The sequence below is a fragment of the Pseudogymnoascus verrucosus genome (assembly GCF_001662655.1).
Source record: "Pseudogymnoascus verrucosus strain UAMH 10579 unplaced genomic scaffold scaffold_63, whole genome shotgun sequence".
NCBI lineage: Eukaryota > Fungi > Ascomycota > Leotiomycetes > Thelebolales > Thelebolaceae > Pseudogymnoascus > Pseudogymnoascus verrucosus.
In genome coordinates this window covers 40059-57457 of record NW_017263714.1, presented here as the reverse complement: position 1 = coordinate 57457, position 17399 = coordinate 40059, and the positions used below count along the sequence as shown (strand labels likewise).

The following is a 17399-nucleotide window of genomic DNA, read 5'->3' as shown; positions in this document are numbered from 1 at the left end:
CAGATCTGTGCCATCGACCTGACGGTGGCTCTCTGTTCTTACCGCGAGGAGCCGCTGCCCAAGCATCGGGTCGCCACGAGCTAGGAGAGCTTCGCGGCAATGGATCCAAAGGACTGGAAGGGGGCCGTGTTGCGGCAGCCGTGTCCCTGAAAACGCGAAACGGGATATAAAGATGCGGGACGTAGATATATCTAGCGGGCCTTTAAGAGGACCATTCATCACTTTGCTCAGTTGGAGGATCGACTTCGTGTAGAGACAGGCATAAGATGGATACGATGGATATAAGTTCATAGGTAATAGGGTGCTAAACTGACTCGGAATAAATATTTTGATGGCCTCTCACTGAATTATATGGACAGGTACTCATACCATACACTGTACATTACAAACCGGAAGGTGGAGCTCTGTGGAGCACGGCGTGGAGCAATCATATAAATATCACGTGATTTAAACGTGCTAATGTCGTCATGATTTGTTTTAGTTGCAGGGAAAACCCTCCAAGAGGGCAAAGATAGGCCATTTGGGATTATAGTTATGGAGCATTGTTTCCTTGGTATATGTTGTACTTCAATTATCCCTTATCTGCTACGTGATTGGCGCTCGTGTTGTTGTAGTCTGAGCTTGGGTGCGAAAAACCTTTGATGGGCGTAGTCGCTTGATGAAGTAATACCCGCGAACCTTTTTCGGGGGAACGTGAGCTCCAGCCTCACAGACATCAACAAACTCAACCGACAACCCAATACCACACCCGCTACTTTCATTGCAATTGGTGTCCGTGTAGTACTACTTTCTTTCGATTCATCTTGTATTTAAATATGTCTAGCGACACTTTACCATCACCGAACCTCCCGCTCCGAGGGACACCCGTTCAATTCTCGTCAACCACTTCACAATCTGGGCTATGGGATCGGATATCTACCTGGGCGTCTGAGCACAAGGCCGTCGTATATACAGTTGCTGGTGTTGCTGTTGTCGTGACCGGAGCCGGTGTCGCATATTATCTCACAGACTCGGTACGTTGCATGAATTCCCGCTCCTTTTCCCGAATCCCCTGTAACAAAAGATTTGTACTGACTGAATAAGACCGGGGCGACATCTAGCAAAGACAGCACGACCAAGTCATCGAGCGGCAAGAAGAGCAAGAGCAAGAAGAAGAAGAGCGGAGATAAGCCAAAGGATCCCGAGAAGGGGCTCGGAGGAGAGACTCAACCAAAGGCCGCATCAGTCGAACCCGCCGATGAGCTCCCTCAAATCGATGAGGCTACCGTGGGCAACCTTTCCGCCGAGGACAGGAAATCCTTTGCTGCTAAGCTGAAGGCGGCCGGTAACACCTCATACGGAGCCAAGGACTACGACCGCGCGATTGAGCTCTACAGCCAGGCTATCCTGTGCAAGCCCGACCCAATCTTCTACTCGAATCGCGCTGCATGCTTCAACGCAAAGCATGAGTGGGAGAAGGTTATCGAAGATACCACCGCTGCGCTCAAGCTCGACAATGAATACGTCAAGGCATTAAACAGACGCGCCAACGCCTACGAGCAACTGGAGAAGTACAGCGAGGCACTCCTCGACTTCACCGCTAGCTGCATCATCGACAGCTTCAAGACCGCATCGAGCGCCGAGGCTGTTGAGAGGCTGCTGAAGAAGGTCGCTGAGGCTAAGGGTAAGGCCATCATGGCCGGAAAGGGCAAGAGACTGCCTAGCCCAACCTTTGTCACCAACTACATCCAGAGTTTCCGCGCCAAGCCTGCGCCAGAAGGACTCGAGATCGGTGTCGAAATCCCCGAGGATACAGGAAAGGGACAATTGCAGCTTGGTCTCATCGCCATGGACAAGAAGACCAGCGATGGATACGAAGAGGCTGCCAAGCACTTCAGCTCCGCCCTGGAATTGGGTGAAATCGACGAGCATGAGGCGTTTGCCTACAACATGCGCGGAACCTTCAAGTACCTCCGCGGCGAGAACCTCGAGGCATTGGCGGATCTTACCAAGAGCATTGAGCTCAACCCATCGCTGACACAGAGCTTCATCAAGCGTGCCAGCATGCACCTGGAGCTCGGCGATAAGGAGGCCGCCGCTGCCGACTTCGAGAAGGCAATGGCACAGAACGACAGTGACCCGGATATCTTCTACCATCGCGCCCAGCTCCATTTCATCCTCGGCGAGTTCGGCGATGCTGCCAAGGACTACCAGAAGTCGATTGATTTGGACCGCGACTTCATCTTCTCCCACATCCAGCTCGGTGTTACACAGTACAAGATGGGCTCCATTGCCTCGTCGATGGCTACCTTCAAGCGCACCATGAAATTTTTCGACCAGGTTCCAGATGTCTACAACTACTACGGAGAGCTCCTTTTGGACCAACAGAAATACCAGGATGCTATCACCAAGTTCGACACCGCTGTGGAGATGGAGAAGATCTCCAAGCCACTCGGCATGAACGTCCTTCCCTTGATCAACAAGGCCCTTGCGCTCGTCCAGTGGAAGCAGGACTTCGCCGAGGCCGAGAAGCTGTGCGAGAAGGCACTCATTAGTAAGCCTTCCTTTATCTACTATCGTTGATTAAACACTAACACGCATTGCAGTCGACCCCGAGTGCGATATCGCTGTCGCGACCATGGCCCAACTCTTACTACAGCAAGGAAAGGTCAACGAGGCCCTGAAGTACTTCGAGCGCGCCGCAGAGCTCTCGAGAACCGAGGGCGAGATCATCAACGCTCTTTCCTACGCAGAGGCGACGAGGACACAGCTCGAGGTGCAGGAGAAGTACCCACAGCTGGCAAACAGACTGCAGGGTATGAGCGGAGGTTTCTCCGGCTCCGGAATGGCTTGAATGCCGTACATGGTGATAGGTGTAGTATCGAGGTGCGGATTTGGTGGCGGAAGCTTGCTGGTGGTGCCCATGTGGAGAGGGTGAATTTTGGAAGGGGTATGTATGTATGATGGTCTGAAAAAGTAATGTGTGCCGATAGGAGATGGATATGGAGATGTCATAGAGGAGTGGATGGCATAATGAGGTGTAACTATTCTACTCCGACAACGGGGACTGTACAGTATGGAAAGGCGGGTTTATGAGATGTTCGGTATTTTACTGGCGCTCACGTAGCGAAATGTGAATCTTGTGTTTAGAGAGTGTTCATACCAGTGATTTCCTGAGTGAGACATGATGCATAGGGGCTAGAAATGTGTCCTTGACCGAGTGTAGTTGATGATCCTCGTCGTTTTGGTCATTTTTTTTTGTTTACTGTCGCCAAGTGGGCGTTGTAGTAGGGTCTTGCTTATATTGGCTCCATTCCGCTGAACGGAGCATCTGTGGCTTCGAATATTACATGTATCTTGCATCTACCCGAATATTCCTCCTCAAACGCTCACATACTCTATAGTTTCTACCAGCGATCCTGCCTCCGAAACTGCAACTTGGTACGTCACGTCAACAAACGCTGCCTTCAGCACCACTCCCTTGTTGTATATACATATTGGCTTCCAATTCAATATTGTAAAGTGTCACATAGGCCTACAGCCTATTTCGAAGGCTTAAGTTACTCTATAAGCCTGGGTATGTCGTGTATATTTTATATTATATTATTACATATTTGTATAATTCCTTAACGTTGAAGACTGCCACGTCTCTTTCATATGGCATATAAAATTTGTCGCGGGTACTTGCCGCAACTGACAGGGAAGGAGGAAGTAGCGTTGTTCGTCCCGGCGGTACGACTTCTTGTCTGTTCTTTCCGCCTCCATGATTCGCTTCTTAGCGCTACTTACAGGGATGCTTGGCTGAATGAGTGTTGTGATCAAGGCATCTTTTTCTGAATGGTTGAGCTTCGAGCATTTGAACCCCCATTCTCTACGATCTCCCCCCACAGAACCTCAATAAATTGTTGCCATTATACATTCCACCTTATTGTCTTCCCCGAGAGACCCTCGAACCTGTACTACATCGTATGAATCAGCGCCTTTAGGCAGGTCGGAGCCTAGTTACGGCCAGCGCATGATCCATTCGCCTCTTAGGCTTCGCCTTCCCTGAGGCCTCGAGACTCGCGCCCCCCACGCACACGACGGGGTAATTGAACGGGTCAGGGCTGCAACGATGCCGGGCCTCAGGCGAAAGAAGCCGCTTATAGGCAGGAGGCGAGTTGAGGACGAGGAGGGCGACGAAGCCGGTCACGATCTGGACGACTCGCAGAGCGAAGGGTCGATCTCCGACGACGAAGATGCTGGCAATGCCAGCGACGGCAGCAACGCAGCATCCCCGGTGGCACCGAAGGCTACAGCAAATGGCAGCTCGAAAGACAGAACTCCGGCAGCACCGAACTCGAAGTCAACGGAGACGTCGCCACCGAAAATTAATGGATCAATTGATACGGAGATGATGCTGAATGGGCTTGAGAGGTCGAAAGACTTCGATAATATCGAGTCGACTAGCTACGATGATCTTTCGAACGCACCGAAATCCATTCCGTCACAACCGGTAATCGTCAAGTCGACAGCGATCATGGACCAGCCTCTTGAAACACCGGTGGAGCGAAGGAGGCGTGAGCACGAAGATTACAAAAAGAAGCGTGATGAAGATCCGGCTTTCGTACCCAACCGTGGCGCGTTCTTCATGCATGATCACAGGCATTCTGGACCTGCTGCAAATGGGTTCAGGCCATTTGGACGTGGCCGTGGTGGACGAGGAGGCGGCCGGGGTGGCTTTGGAGGTCCATTTGCACCAGCCAAGTATGTTGTAAAGTTTCCTTGGTGATATTTATACCATGCTAATGTTTGATAGTTATATGCAGCAGATGAACGAACCTGCCGACGCCCCATGGACCCACGACATGCACGAAGCGGTCGTAAAAGACAACCGGCCTCAACGAAACCCATCCCAAGCATACAATAATATGAGCGCCTCGAGACAATCATTACCGCAAGCCCCGCGCGGCCCGGCACCGAACCGCTCGCTGTCGACGACAAAGCTTATTGGAAATGTGCAAGTACGCGTGTTATTACCTGGCATGGAGAAGGCGTTATCATTACCTGCGATTGCTCTACATCAGTACACCCGTCTTCCAGACCACCGACCACCTCTCCGTCGCGATAAGCCGGTTCGGATTTCGCTGCCGGATACTCCTCCGAGATATATATTCCCCGCCGTCGAGCGGTCATTTATCTTTATCCCACGAGCGATGCGACCAAACCAGCAAGGCTTCGGGTCAAGAAGCAATAGGGGTCGCCAAGGATTAGGATCGGTGGGAGGTTTTTCAAGACGAACCAGTGCATATGGTGGAAGTGTATATGGCAGTGTATATACTCCAAGCGTGGCCATGAGCCGTCGCTCATCCGTCGTGGCTCATGAGATTCCACGAGACGGTATCATATCTCCTATGGGCTCGACGATGTCAAGGCCTCCTGTACCACTCGACTCGACTCGACCGGTTGTCCGGCTACCACCGTCTATAGCCCAGGCGCAAGCACCAATCGCCACTGAGATGCAGCCGGTCCAAGAGCCAGGTGCAATGCTGCCGGCTGTATCACAACCCTACCCGCTCCCCCAAAAGCCTACCTTCCGCGAAAACCGACCCAACTCTGTCCCCATGCAACATCCTCGACCTCAAAAGACTGTCTCTGTCGACAACATCGAGTCACCGGCAGCTATGCAATTCAACCCCCCGCAACAATACCAACAACTCTTCCAACACCAAGTGCCAACCCATGCCAACGGCCACGCCTACGGGCAAGAAGCACAGATACATCCTCATTCTCGCAACGCCTCATACCAAGGATCCACCGGGACACCCTTGTCCCAGATCCCGGAACGGGCTATCCACGCCCAGCCCTTCCAACCAAACACGTATCAACAGCAGCAAGGCTTCTACCCTCCGCAATACCAAGTAATGCCCCAGCAACAAGGCTACTACTACCCCCAACAATACAACACCGGCATGAGCGCCCAAGCACCCAACTTCGCCCCCTCAGCAGTAGCCCAGCAGCAAGCCTACGGACAAGTCGCCCCAACAGACGCATCGCAGCAGCCCAACCTCGTGGCGCAGGAAGTCAACGGAATGGTGTACTACTACGACGCTGCGCAGATCCCGGCAGCGGCCGCGGCGGCGTTCCCGGCCTATGCGTCGCCGCCGGCGTACCCGGTGCAGCAGATGGGTAATGTGTCGTTGCAGCATGGGATGATGACGCCGAGCCCGGATGGGTTTTATTATCCGCAGCCGCAGCAGGCGGTGGTGTATTACCCGCAATGATTACTCTACCACTTGGAGTAATGGCGGCGCTGCTTCTATGTGCAATGTCTCTCTGTTTGGAGCGACCTGACCGGTTTCGTGTTTTGTTTAAAGCGCTTGCTGCTAGCTGAACTGCGTTTTTGTTTACGAGCCCCCTGCCCGACTATCACCATCCATCATCTCTCCACCACCACTACCACCCATCCACCCATCGATGTTAGAAAGGACTGTTTACTGCTTTTTTTCGTTTTGGGAGGGTCACATTACTGCTGTTACGGATTACGATCACTCTAAAGTCATCCATTTTATTGTAGCACTTCAAATCATCTTTTTATTTTTATTTTTTCGGGTTGAAAGGGGTCGAAGAGGGGGGTTGAAAGCGTCTTTATCTGTCGGAGGTTGCGAAAGAGAGAGAGGGCATCACTTATACTTTCCCCTTTTTGCCGATCATGGGATTATGGGATGGGCACTTGGTAGAAAGTTCCGCAGATTCTTGTTTTGTATGATTTTGTGTTTCTACAAGTGGTTTTGTCTTTACTTTTTTTTGTCTTAGGTGGAGTGTGTGTGGGTATATGGGGGTTGTTGTTGTGGGAATACAAAGGGGGGCATTGGGGTGAGAGATGTGTGTTGGATGAGTGAGGGGACTGGGCTGGGCTTTATGGCGTATTGCAGCGATGGATGTTAGTTTTGTTGGTTGTGGGTGAACAGAACGGATGGATATGGTGTGTTTTTTTGCGGTGTTGTGTGGCTAGAAGGAGGGAGTAGGAGTAGTTTAGGTGAAATGACACCATTATTATGGTTACCCGACCCTTCACTATGGCAGCTGTTGATTTAGGCATTGTAGCGTGACTTTTGGAGCTTTGGCAAACAGCAGAGTGGGTAGGGGGCGTGATATGACGTGGAAAGGGGGAGATAATTGTCACTCTCATCCCATCCCATACCATACTCCTATCCATAGTATCCGCGGAAGGAATGGAAGGAATGAACGCCCGTTTGATACCTAGCTAACTAGCCGTGAACACCGGGTTACTGCCCGTTAATACTCGTAATATCCGTTTGTCTGCCAAATTGAACCCCATTTTTTGCTTTGCCAAGACGTGTGGTGTCTTATGATGTCCGCGTACTACTTTTTACTTGGCTTACTTGCTTTGCTTGGGGTGCTTGCTTGATTGATTGATTGATTAATTAATTGGCTAATTGTAGATCGGTGTGCAGGTAGGTAGGTATTGTGGTGGTGGCGTTTTGGCCACTCACTGTATTGTACTGGACTGGACTGGACTGGACTGGACTATATTGTACTGTACACACCGAGGTAGGCACGGGACTTGCGCGGCTTGTATGCGTGGACTGGATGATGCTGGTTGATTGACTGTTAGAGGCAGACAGGGTGGTGGTGTACTGGCAGGGTCCATATACCACCCTACAGCTGTCTATGGACCCAGTAACCGGTGTGTGGAGGATGACTTGCCGAGTAGTATACGTGCAGCAATGCAGCACTGGAGTAAGTAGTAGGGTAGTAGAGTTACTCATACGTATACACGACTCGCTATACATGCATAGAGCAACAATCGACGTCAACGGGCTTCGGGGATCGGAGATACTGTGGACTGGGGTTGATCTTGCTGTATATGGAGCTTCGTAAGCTCTCTCTACTCACCTCCTCACCTCCTCACCTCCTCGCCTGTGATACATACGGTACTGTACTGCGCGGTACTGTACGTACGTATGGATGTATGTAAGTGAGTTAGTTACTCCGCACTTTAGGCGGAGCTCCCGTTGGTTCTATCTGTATGCCCGTCCCCGCAGCGGTGGGTGGACACATGAGCAAGGCGGCGGCTTTTGGCTGGGTTTACGGTGTATGGTATGTGTGGTATGTGTAGTATGTTGGATTAGGTGGTTGTATTTGAATAAGATGGTATAGGTGGTATGTAGGGGATTATGGATTATGGATATAGGTATTAGATATTAGGTGTTAGCTAGTATGTATGTACGGCCTCTCTTTTGCCCCCTTCTATGACCTTCTCTATAGTTGCACGCGCAGGTTTAATCAGCGGCGGGCTTCGTTTATGTGGTTACGGTGAGTGGTTACGGTGAGTGGTTACGGTGAATTTAGGATGGGATGGGATGGATTCGTATGCTGTCACGCCTGCCTGGTGGTGGCACTTCCTTCTCCTCTGCATCTCCCTTTACAAAGCCGCCGCGCCGCCTTAGAGAGGGGACTCGTACTACCGACTACCTACCTTGGAGCTATACTTGCAGGCTATGGCTATGATACTTGCTATACTGAATTAACTAGATAGTAGAACCATGTACTCTAGCTCTGGCATGAGGTACTCCTCCCAATAGGCTACACCAACTACCTAGTTAGCAGTGTTAGTAGTTGACTGATCCAATCAAGCCAGCCAATCACCCTTCGCCTACGTCCTATCTGTCTCCTCTCCACCACCTCTACCTACTTGTCTCCGCTCTCTCCGCCCCGCGAGACAACCTGACCCGCCTCCGCTCACTACCAACTACTACTACTCACCTCCTCCATCATCCAACTCCTCCCTCAGACCGTCTCTTCCTCCCTCTCTCTCCCATACCTCCACCAAACCACACGACAACCTCTTAACAAAACACTTCTTCTTCCAAACTCGTAACTCAAACAACACAGGTCGTGGATTATACATTCACGATTCTGTGAGAGTGCTTACGACAAAACTCTACTACTATTACAACTCGTGAGTTACTCACCTCATCCAGGCAGGCACTTCAAAGTGACGTTGGGGCTGGGCTGATCTGATCTCGTTTCCCCGCACAGCAGCTTGTCACCATAGCCCATCATGGCCTCATCAGCTACGAACCCAGATACATTGGTGACTCTCAAGGTCAACATCGAAGGCAGCAACAGGAGATTCAAGCTTCCTCTTCGTGACCTGGGTGCGAACACTCTGCCAGACAAGGTACGATAACGCCCTCCCGATAACGACGACGCGGCTCGGGGTGGATCCAACCACGCCATTTAGCTGCAAAATGGCTTCATGGTCGTGCTGGGTGCATTTCAGTCGACAACGTCAATTCATTTACACTTTATTTTACTAATTCTAATTCATTACAGCTTCGTGCTCTGCTGCAGATTCCAGAATCCCAGGAAGCTATCTTCGAACGCTACTCCGACAGTGCTGCTGACTTTGTCACCCTCGACCCTAACAACGCTTCGGTCTACAAGCAGCTCTACCGTGCGGCCAAGGCTAAGCTTAAGCTTCGTCTTAAGGTCACCATTATCGACCAGGAGGATAAGGAGCCTGTTAAGCCAAAGCAGGCTACAGTTGAGGACGAGGTTGCATCGCCCGTGGCCGCGCCCGTCGCCGAGCCACAGCTGATCTCGGTTGATACCCCATTAGCGCCAGAGTCAGAGTATATGTCTCCATTCAGCTCTGAGAGCGACAAGGCCGCTGCACAAGAATTCCCATCGTACGGCGAGTATCTCAAGGATCTCACGTTCAACTTCAAGAATGAGGTAGCAGCAGCGAATGAGATCGCGGCAGCAGCAGCACTGACTCCAAGTGCACCTGCCCCAGTGACGACGCCACCCACGCCCGTGTCCGTCACGTCAGTCCCGGTTGCATCAAGCCCAACCAGCCAAGCCATCCCTGTCACAAGAGGAGCCGCTGCCCGCGACAGATGGTACGCCGAGCTCGCCAACCTCACCGAGGAGCGCCGTGCTGCCCTCCGTGCTAACCGCCACTGCCCCGGTGCATCTCTGCAGGCACACATGAACAACTACTCTGTGTTCTGCAACAGCTGCAACGTGCCCATTCCCGATATGCACTATCACTGTGATGTCTGTGACAACGGTGACTACGATCTGTGCCAGGGTTGCATGGATAAGGGCGTTTCTTGCGCAGGGGAGAATCACTGGATGATTAAGCGCTTCGTTAAGAATGGAAGGGTTATCAATAGCGTTACGAAGACGCACCCGCAGAAGGCGTCGCCGTCAAATGTGTCGAAGGCTACTCTTGTTGAGGTTGAGGAGCCTAAGCAGGTTATTGTGGGATCGGTTAGGACTTGCAACTCTTGCATTCAAGGTATGCTCCATGATTATCTTATCTTGAAACCTGCTAACATATATGACAGAATACCCAGAGAGCCGTTTCATCACTTGCGTGGACTGTGAGGACTTTGATCTCTGCATTCCATGCCACGATAAGGTTCAGCATGGCCACAACCCAAAGCATACGTTTGCTCCAGCAGCAGCCGACGCCAAGTTGGAGTCCCTCACCAAGGCACTTCTCAACCCAGGACGCAATGTTTCTCACCAAGCCATCTGTGATGGCTGTGACAAGTACATCTATGGTGTCCGCCACAAGTGCCTCGACTGCCCAGACTGGGACTTCTGCCAGACCTGTGTTCCCAACGCGGAGTTCATCCACCCACGCCACCGCTTCGTCCCCATCTACGAGTCGATTGCCCTCCACACACGCTCGCTTGCGAATACCGCTCTCCACTACGGTATTTATTGTGATGGACCGCTGTGTGCCTCGAAGTCGCTGAACATCCGCGGCGACCGCTATAAGTGCGCTGTCTGTGACGACACTGATTTCTGTGCCAGCTGCGAGGCTAGCCCGAACAATGTCCACAACAGGACCCACCCTCTCATCAAGTTCAAGACTCCGATCCGCAATGTTAGCGTTACCACCATGGGTGATCATGATAATGGCAAGCCCATGCCGGTGATGGGCGACCGCTGCCGCCGCCCAATCTCCAAGTCTACTGAGACCAACACCTGTTCGTCCGCGAACGCTGCTACTCAGGTCCAGACCGTTGCTGAGGTCAAGCCAACTCCAGAGGTCAAGACCGAGAAGGCCGAGTCTAAGACCAAGGAGGCCCCCAAGGAAGTCAAGTCCGAGAAGGCGCCCGTGAAATCCGAGGACGAGCTCGTCGCCACCTTCGTCCGCGACGCCGTCCCAGACGGAACCATCCTCGCCCCCAGCGTCGTCTTCGAGCAGACCTGGATCCTCCGCAACACCGGCACCGCCGCCTGGCCCGCCGGCTGCACCGTCAAGTTCGTCGGCGGCGACAACATGTGCGCCGTCGACCCGGAGCACCCGGCCAGCGTACACGAGCTCGTCAGCGCCGCCGAGAGCACCACGTGCTACACTGAGGTTGCGCCGGGGCAGGAGCACGGATTCACCGTGCTGATGAGGACGCCTAATAAGACTGGGAAGGTTATCTCGTACTGGCGCCTCACTGGGCCGGATGGGTATAAGTTCGGTCACAGACTCTGGTGTGATGTCCTTGTTGAGGGTGCACCGGCTGTTGTTAAGGAGGAGGTCCTCGCCAAGGAGGAGGAGGTTCTCGAGAAGAGCCAGATGATCTTCCCTACTCTGGAGAAGGAATCCCCTGTCTCTAGCGTGTATGAGCAGCGCGCCCCATCCCCTGCATTCGCCCCGGCGGCCGCTGAAGATGACTTTGTGGATTTCACATCCGAGACGCACGAGGATGATCTCACGGAGGATGGGTTCTTGACGGATGAGGAGTACGATATCCTCGATGCTAGCGATGAGGAGTTCCTCGCTGAGCAGGGGATGAAGGCGCAGAAGTAAACAGGTGGATGAGGGTGGATGGAGACTTGGAGTTCTAGGTGCAAAAACAAATTGACACACACACACACACACACAGGATAAGCACGGGACTGGATTGGGGGGGTTGTTATGGAGTTGAGCTTTTTGTCAATGGTTTTTTTCTTTTCGTTTTGCGTGTTGTTGTGATTGCGTGGTTTGTTATCTATGGCTTTGTTTTGATATTATTTGGGGGATTGGGGGGGATATGTTTGGGAGGGAGGGATGCTCTATGGTTATAGTTACCTCGCACGATCGAGTCGGCGGGAGGAGTGATAGGGGAAGTGGACTCAACTCAGCTCAGTCCTGGTTGTTGTCCTCTCATCTTTGCCCGGGTGGGGCCTTGGCTTTTTTTACTATGGCAGTGCTTTAGGCAATTGATATGAATATGACGAATTATTAAAATGATTTGTGGTTTTTGGGTGGCGTGAGAATAAGTAATGTGATGTTATGGGGAAAATGATGGAGGTGATTCTGATATAAAAATTGCTGTAATATAATATGGAGACTAATGTTGATATTTGTAGCTGTTGGGATTTCTGTTTTCGTTCGATTTTAAATTTATTAAACTGAAAATGAGCATAATATGACAACTATAACACACATTTATTTATAGACATTATTTTCATACATAGTTACTGTCAGCTCTCACAATTAATGCTCGTAGTGCGGCCTCTATGGCGACTTCGAGGTCGCACGAGCATCTCCCTAGAAGCATGACGGATAATGGTGAATTCCAAATGAAACATAAACAGCAAAGGCAGATTCCAGCTTAGAGCATCAAGAATATACCTGAATCCAAACTGCAATCCATTCACAGCATCCCCCCATTCCCTACGAACCAAATTACCAAATAGCCAGCCCTTAAATCCGATACCTCACACACATCTACATATAGCGCCAAGCTATTATTAAGCTTTTTGACTAACCCCTCGATGAGTCACGTGCGCAATTCCTTTCCTTATTTAGGCTCGCCGCGGGGCACTGGTCTAACGCCACACCACCCAGCGATTCTTTTAGCATCGTCACAATTCCACCAACGCCTATAAGGTCCTGATAAGCCACCACCAACCTCTCTTCTTCCAACAACAACAACTTCACAACCACCACAACCACAACCACACCACATACTTTTCATCACCACCGCCTCAATAACAACATCACCGACACCGGTTCTACATACACAAACACAACCGCAAAAATGGATGACTGGGACACCGTCACGAAGATCGGGAGCAAGACCCGTGGCGGGGGCGGCGCGCAGAGAGAGACGGTGATCAGAGGCAAGGCGGCGCTGAACCAGGCGCAGAGGAGCGGTGCGGTTTTGGGGACGGAGAAGAAGTTTGCTTCTGGGAACTCTGTAAGTCTTCATCTTCTTCACATTGCTCGCCACTTCAGCCTCACCAAGGTGGTGGCGGTGGTGTTCTCCAATTTACCCCGCCTCGCCACCCACCCCTCCAATTCACACACACAACTTCACCCAGTTCAAACCACAAGATAATAGCGAGATGCATACTAACACCCCCCCCAGTCCGGCGGCGGCGAAGGCCAGCGTCTCACAAAAGTTGACCGCAGCGACGAGATCGTCAAGCCCAACACGGTCGGCAAAGAAGTCGGCTCCGTGATCTCCGACCAGCGCCAAAAGATGGAGCCGAAGATGACTCAAAAGGACCTTGCGACGAAGTGCAACACCACCGCGAGTATTATTGCTGATTTCGAGCGTGGGTCCGCGGCGCCGGATCAGAAGATTTTGGGGTCCATGGAGAAGGTGTTGGGGATTAAGTTGAGGGGGGCGAATATTGGGGCGCCGAGGTTTGGACCGAAGAAGTAGAGTGGTGGGGGAGGAGAGATTTGGTGGCAAGGTTTTCTGGGGCTCTGACTTCTGAGGCTCTGATGTGCACGGGAGGGGAGAGCTGATGGCTTTGCCGATGTAGGCCGCGTGGATGGGCTGGAGGAGGGAACGAATAGGTCTTCACGATGGATATGATGGATCGGAAGTTTTTTGCCTTTGGTGATTTCAGGCGCGAGCGGGAGGAGGCTAGAAGCATAGATGAGAAACTCATTTTACGTTGCCCACCAACTGAACTTCCATTGCCTTGCCTTTTGACTTGAATGTCCTACGATGTATTCCAAGGTTGTTGAGTTACTGCCAAATATTTCATCAATTACAGATCCTATCTTGTGTCTGTCTATTCACGAATCTCACAGTCAGAAGATGAAACGCAGTTATTTGTAGTCCATCAATTCATTAATAGTACGGCTTCAAGCTTATCCAATCGTACACTATCCAACCCTCATTCCTCCCATAACGCTTCTTTAAACATACGTCCACTTGGACTTCAAACAATGGGTATCCCATCCAATGCACCATGCACCAAACCCAAACACATACTCCACGCTATTCAAACACCCCCCCCAAAAAAATGCCAGACAATAATCCACCCGCTCCTTCCTCACGCCTTCCCAATCCTCTCCCTTATCACCGCATCACTAGGCCTCTCATCCCTACTAACAACCACCGCCTCCATCCTCCCCCTCTTCACAATCTTGAGCCACCTCGGCGCAATCTCCCCCGCAAGCAACCTCACACAATCCTCCGCCTCCCTCGCGCTAATCGGCGACCGAAAGCTATCCTTCAGACTAACCACCACCGTCGCCATCGTGAAGCTCACCCTGCTCTGTCCCGCGCTGCTGCTCGTGCTGAGCTGCGTCAGCGTCGCGACCACTTCTTCCACCCTGCCGAGCGCGGATTTTCGGGCTAGGTCTTCTTTGGTTGGACCGGCGGGCGCGAGGGATTTGGCGACGGCTTTGGCGCGGAGGCGCTCGAGGAGGGAGGGTCGGGGTCCTGAGGCGTCGAGGGGCTTCACATCAGTGGTTTTGGTGGCTTCAATGGCTTTACCGATTGCGATGCCCTCGCGGATGAATTCGAGGCGGCGCTGGCCTTTTGCGAGTAAAGGGGACATTTTGGCGAGGGAAGAGCATATCCTAACAGGTTCGACGGGGAGAGTTGAGATGAAGTCGTCGATCTCGTGGGTGGTGGATTTGTGCCAAAGGGAAGTGATGTTAGCTGTGAAAGTCGCATTCATGGTGTTTTCATCAAGGGGTTTGGCAATGCGGCCCGCGCGGTCGGGGACGCGGGTTTCGACGCAGATTTTGTTCTGCCCGTAGTCGGAAAGGCTGAGAAGTGTGCTGCCGCTACCAGAGTCTAGGTTCAGGATCGCGAGGATCCGCTTGATGTCGTCCAGAACCACGCGGCGCTTTCCCCAGGCGCGGGTGACGTTGGGGCAGAGGAGGCGGAGGTCGGCGGGGGTGTGGGTGCCGTTGTGGGCGTAGTGTATTGATAGTGCGGTTAGGAAGGAGGAATGTAGGTTTGCGAGATCGATGAGTTTTTGTGGTAGCTCGTCGGAGGAGGGGTCGTATTGTGAGGAGATTGTTGTTTGGGAGGAGTCAAGGTTGATTTCTGAATCGGCGAAGGATGAGGATGGTGTTGAGGAAGAGGGGGAGTTGAGGCATATCCTGTTGAGGAGGTCTTGGGCGCCATTGGTGGGTGTCTCGACGGAGCCGGGTGTGGTGATAGGTGATGCGGGGATGACAATTGGTCGTTGTGGTGTTTTGAGCAGGCTTTGCGCGGAGACTGAACGTCGTTGTGGGAGAGGGCGTATTTGTCGATCGGTAGTCTTGGTGATAGTTATAACCGGCACCGAAGCTTGCTCCTCCTCTTGATCAACCAGTTCCTCCTTCGCCGATTGCAGTTTCCTCTTCCCAAATGTATCAGCCGTATCGATATTAGTCGTCGCTGCCAGATTTTTGTCGTATAGCGGTTGCGAAATAACCTGTGCCTTCGAAACCTTCGTGAAGGCCGCGATTCCCCTGACGGAAGAGCGCGTCGCGGTGGTGGAGTCCACCTTCCTCCGTTTTATGGATGACATATTGGATATGCTAATTGCTGCAGGAACAATGCTGATATCGTAATTTCGTAATTGTACGAGTTAAGGCAGGTGAAGACCGAGGGGTGCACCTGCGTGGATATATGGCGGGGTGTGTCGGAGGGAGAAGTCTGAGAAGTCGCGTTCTAGAATAAGCGTGTTCGCGACGCGTAAAGTGTTTTTTCTTGGCGCACGCAATTTGTCGGCGAGGCTGGGAACTGAAACGAGCGGAATTGTGCACCGACGCTGTGTTCCCAGATAACTCGACGATGGGAATAACACTATTTGGATAGAGATACTGAGATGGATTTGAGGTTGTTAGATGGGTTGTAACTTGGGTAAGGTGTTTACAATGGTGTTCGAAGGAGAAGTTCTCTGGGGCTTCTCCACCTTGTTGGCTCGACGACGAGGTTTCACGGACCAACCTGCCAGGTGGGCGTTCAGTTCCGCATCTGCTTCATTTATGACTTATTTCACTCGTTTTTTTCATATATTATTGGGTGTCATATTTCGAAGAGACAAAGGAAGTATTTGGTAGATCAATTCCGAATCATTCCCTTCAAATCTTCTGGTCACAACCGTGACAGTTGACGCCAACCGGCATCTCTGCTTCTCATGGCCCATTGGCAGATGAGACAGTAATTTCCAGGTAAGGCTGTGTCTCAATCAAATATATTTCTCCTCTTATGGAACTGTCTTTTATTCTCTCCTCATACGTCGTTCTTCCGCTAGCGCTTCGGCCGCTTTGCTCATCAACAGGAGTCTCCTTGGAACACTCTTCGCCGCTGTCATCAACACCACGGAACCACCATATCCTCTAGCTTCCCCGGTAAGTGGTATAGTTATACGGCCCCAGCAGCAGCGGCACATGATAGTGCTCCCCCTTCTTGACCCTAAACGTCAACTCAACATACGGCCAAAACGTCTTCCCCTCGCCATAATACCCCTCAGTATCGAACTTCAGACTCCACACCGTCGTCCCATTTTTCTCATCCTCGTCGCTGCCCTCATTGACGACCGACCACACCTCAACGCCGAACTTGTTCTCCCACTCCGCGATGCGCCCGTCGGAGTTGGTGACGCCGGTGAAGGTGTGAGGGATGGAGCCGAATTGCTTGTTGGGCGCGGAGAGGCAGGACAGCGTCACTTTTATGGAGGCGCCGGGGCGGCCGATCACGGTGTCGAGGACGTGGCAGGAGATTGGGGCTTTGGAGGTGGCCATTGTGAGTGGGATCTTCAACGAGGTGAGGCCGAGGTTGGCGGGGTCGCGGTTTGTGGGGTAGAATGCGCCGGATCGTCTTGAAGTGTTTAGGATCACCTGTTGAGCTCAGGAGGACTTTGAGATGGATTGAAGATAGGTGCAATTGCTAGAAAGTACACAATAAGCAAGATAGCTACGCTCGAAATGTCGTGCGGGTGTGGCTTCCTTTTTGTTGCTGGTGTCGAGCCAGCTCTTGACAGCAAAGATGGCCCCGCATCATCGGAAGTCGCCGCTCTCAGTTATGAGCAGGGTAGGTATATACTCACCACTTAGCTTAGAACGAAATAAATGTGTTCTGTCTCTAGAAAATTATACTATGCAGTTAATATGCATATAGTAATTCCAAAGTTCAACTTAAATCAGAGAAAAAGTTAGGTGACTCTCCCTT

General features: G+C 51.8%; 6 protein-coding genes across 6 annotated transcripts; 4 read left to right on the top strand and 2 right to left on the bottom strand.

The window, feature by feature from the left end:
* Positions 1 to 504: 504 nt before the first annotated feature.
* On the top strand, positions 505 to 3129 carry TOM70 (TOM (translocase of outer membrane) complex component). The gene is made up of 3 exons (XM_018278687.2): positions 505 to 1013; positions 1084 to 2533; positions 2586 to 3129. The coding sequence occupies exons 1-3, from the start codon at positions 816 to 818 to the stop codon at positions 2831 to 2833; spliced, it is 1896 nt and encodes a 631-aa protein (XP_018126138.1). The 5' UTR covers positions 505 to 815; the 3' UTR covers positions 2834 to 3129.
* A 699-nt stretch (positions 3130 to 3828) lies between these two features.
* Positions 3829 to 7022, top strand: VE01_09272 (uncharacterized protein). The gene is made up of 2 exons (XM_018278686.2): positions 3829 to 4725; positions 4778 to 7022. The coding sequence occupies exons 1-2, from the start codon at positions 4094 to 4096 to the stop codon at positions 6240 to 6242; spliced, it is 2097 nt and encodes a 698-aa protein (XP_018126139.1). The 5' UTR covers positions 3829 to 4093; the 3' UTR covers positions 6243 to 7022.
* A 1436-nt stretch (positions 7023 to 8458) lies between these two features.
* Positions 8459 to 12229, top strand: VE01_09271 (uncharacterized protein). The gene is made up of 4 exons (XM_018278685.2): positions 8459 to 8944; positions 9025 to 9166; positions 9322 to 10291; positions 10341 to 12229. Exons 2-4 carry the CDS (start codon positions 9047 to 9049, stop codon positions 11807 to 11809), a joined length of 2559 nt encoding a protein of 852 aa, XP_018126142.1. The 5' UTR covers positions 8459 to 8944; positions 9025 to 9046; the 3' UTR covers positions 11810 to 12229.
* A 788-nt stretch (positions 12230 to 13017) lies between these two features.
* Positions 13018 to 13882, top strand: MBF1 (multiprotein-bridging factor 1). The gene is made up of 2 exons (XM_018278684.2): positions 13018 to 13184; positions 13356 to 13882. Exons 1-2 carry the CDS (start codon positions 13026 to 13028, stop codon positions 13653 to 13655), a joined length of 459 nt encoding a protein of 152 aa, XP_018126137.1. The 5' UTR covers positions 13018 to 13025; the 3' UTR covers positions 13656 to 13882.
* A 178-nt stretch (positions 13883 to 14060) lies between these two features.
* Positions 14061 to 16077, bottom strand: VE01_09269 (uncharacterized protein). Its single transcript, XM_018278683.2, has one exon. The coding sequence runs from the start codon at positions 15751 to 15753 to the stop codon at positions 14278 to 14280; it is 1476 nt and encodes a 491-aa protein (XP_018126107.1). The 5' UTR covers positions 15754 to 16077; the 3' UTR covers positions 14061 to 14277.
* Positions 16078 to 16567: 490 nt separating this feature from the next.
* On the bottom strand, positions 16568 to 16972 carry VE01_09268 (uncharacterized protein; the record flags this gene model as incomplete). Its single annotated transcript, XM_018278682.1, has 1 exon — positions 16568 to 16972. One exon carries the CDS (start codon positions 16970 to 16972, stop codon positions 16568 to 16570), a length of 405 nt encoding a protein of 134 aa, XP_018126106.1.
* Between the last annotated feature and the right edge of the window lie 427 nt (positions 16973 to 17399).

Coding starts and splice junctions, on each gene's coding strand:
- VE01_09269 (XM_018278683.2), bottom strand. CDS start 15,753: ATGTCATCCATAAAACGGAGGAAGGTGGACTCCACCACCGCGACGCGC.
- MBF1 (XM_018278684.2), top strand. CDS start 13,026: ATGGATGACTGGGACACCGTCACGAAGATCGGGAGCAAGACCCGTGGC. Junction 13,185..13,355: donor AGTTTGCTTCTGGGAACTCT/GTAAGTCTTCAT, acceptor CACCCCCCCCAG/TCCGGCGGCGGCGAAGGCCA.
- VE01_09271 (XM_018278685.2), top strand. CDS start 9,047: ATGGCCTCATCAGCTACGAACCCAGATACATTGGTGACTCTCAAGGTC. Junction 9,167..9,321: donor CGAACACTCTGCCAGACAAG/GTACGATAACGC, acceptor AATTCATTACAG/CTTCGTGCTCTGCTGCAGAT. Junction 10,292..10,340: donor TTGCAACTCTTGCATTCAAG/GTATGCTCCATG, acceptor CATATATGACAG/AATACCCAGAGAGCCGTTTC.
- VE01_09272 (XM_018278686.2), top strand. CDS start 4,094: ATGCCGGGCCTCAGGCGAAAGAAGCCGCTTATAGGCAGGAGGCGAGTT. Junction 4,726..4,777: donor GGTCCATTTGCACCAGCCAA/GTATGTTGTAAA, acceptor AATGTTTGATAG/TTATATGCAGCAGATGAACG.
- TOM70 (XM_018278687.2), top strand. CDS start 816: ATGTCTAGCGACACTTTACCATCACCGAACCTCCCGCTCCGAGGGACA. Junction 1,014..1,083: donor CATATTATCTCACAGACTCG/GTACGTTGCATG, acceptor TGACTGAATAAG/ACCGGGGCGACATCTAGCAA. Junction 2,534..2,585: donor GTGCGAGAAGGCACTCATTA/GTAAGCCTTCCT, acceptor CACGCATTGCAG/TCGACCCCGAGTGCGATATC.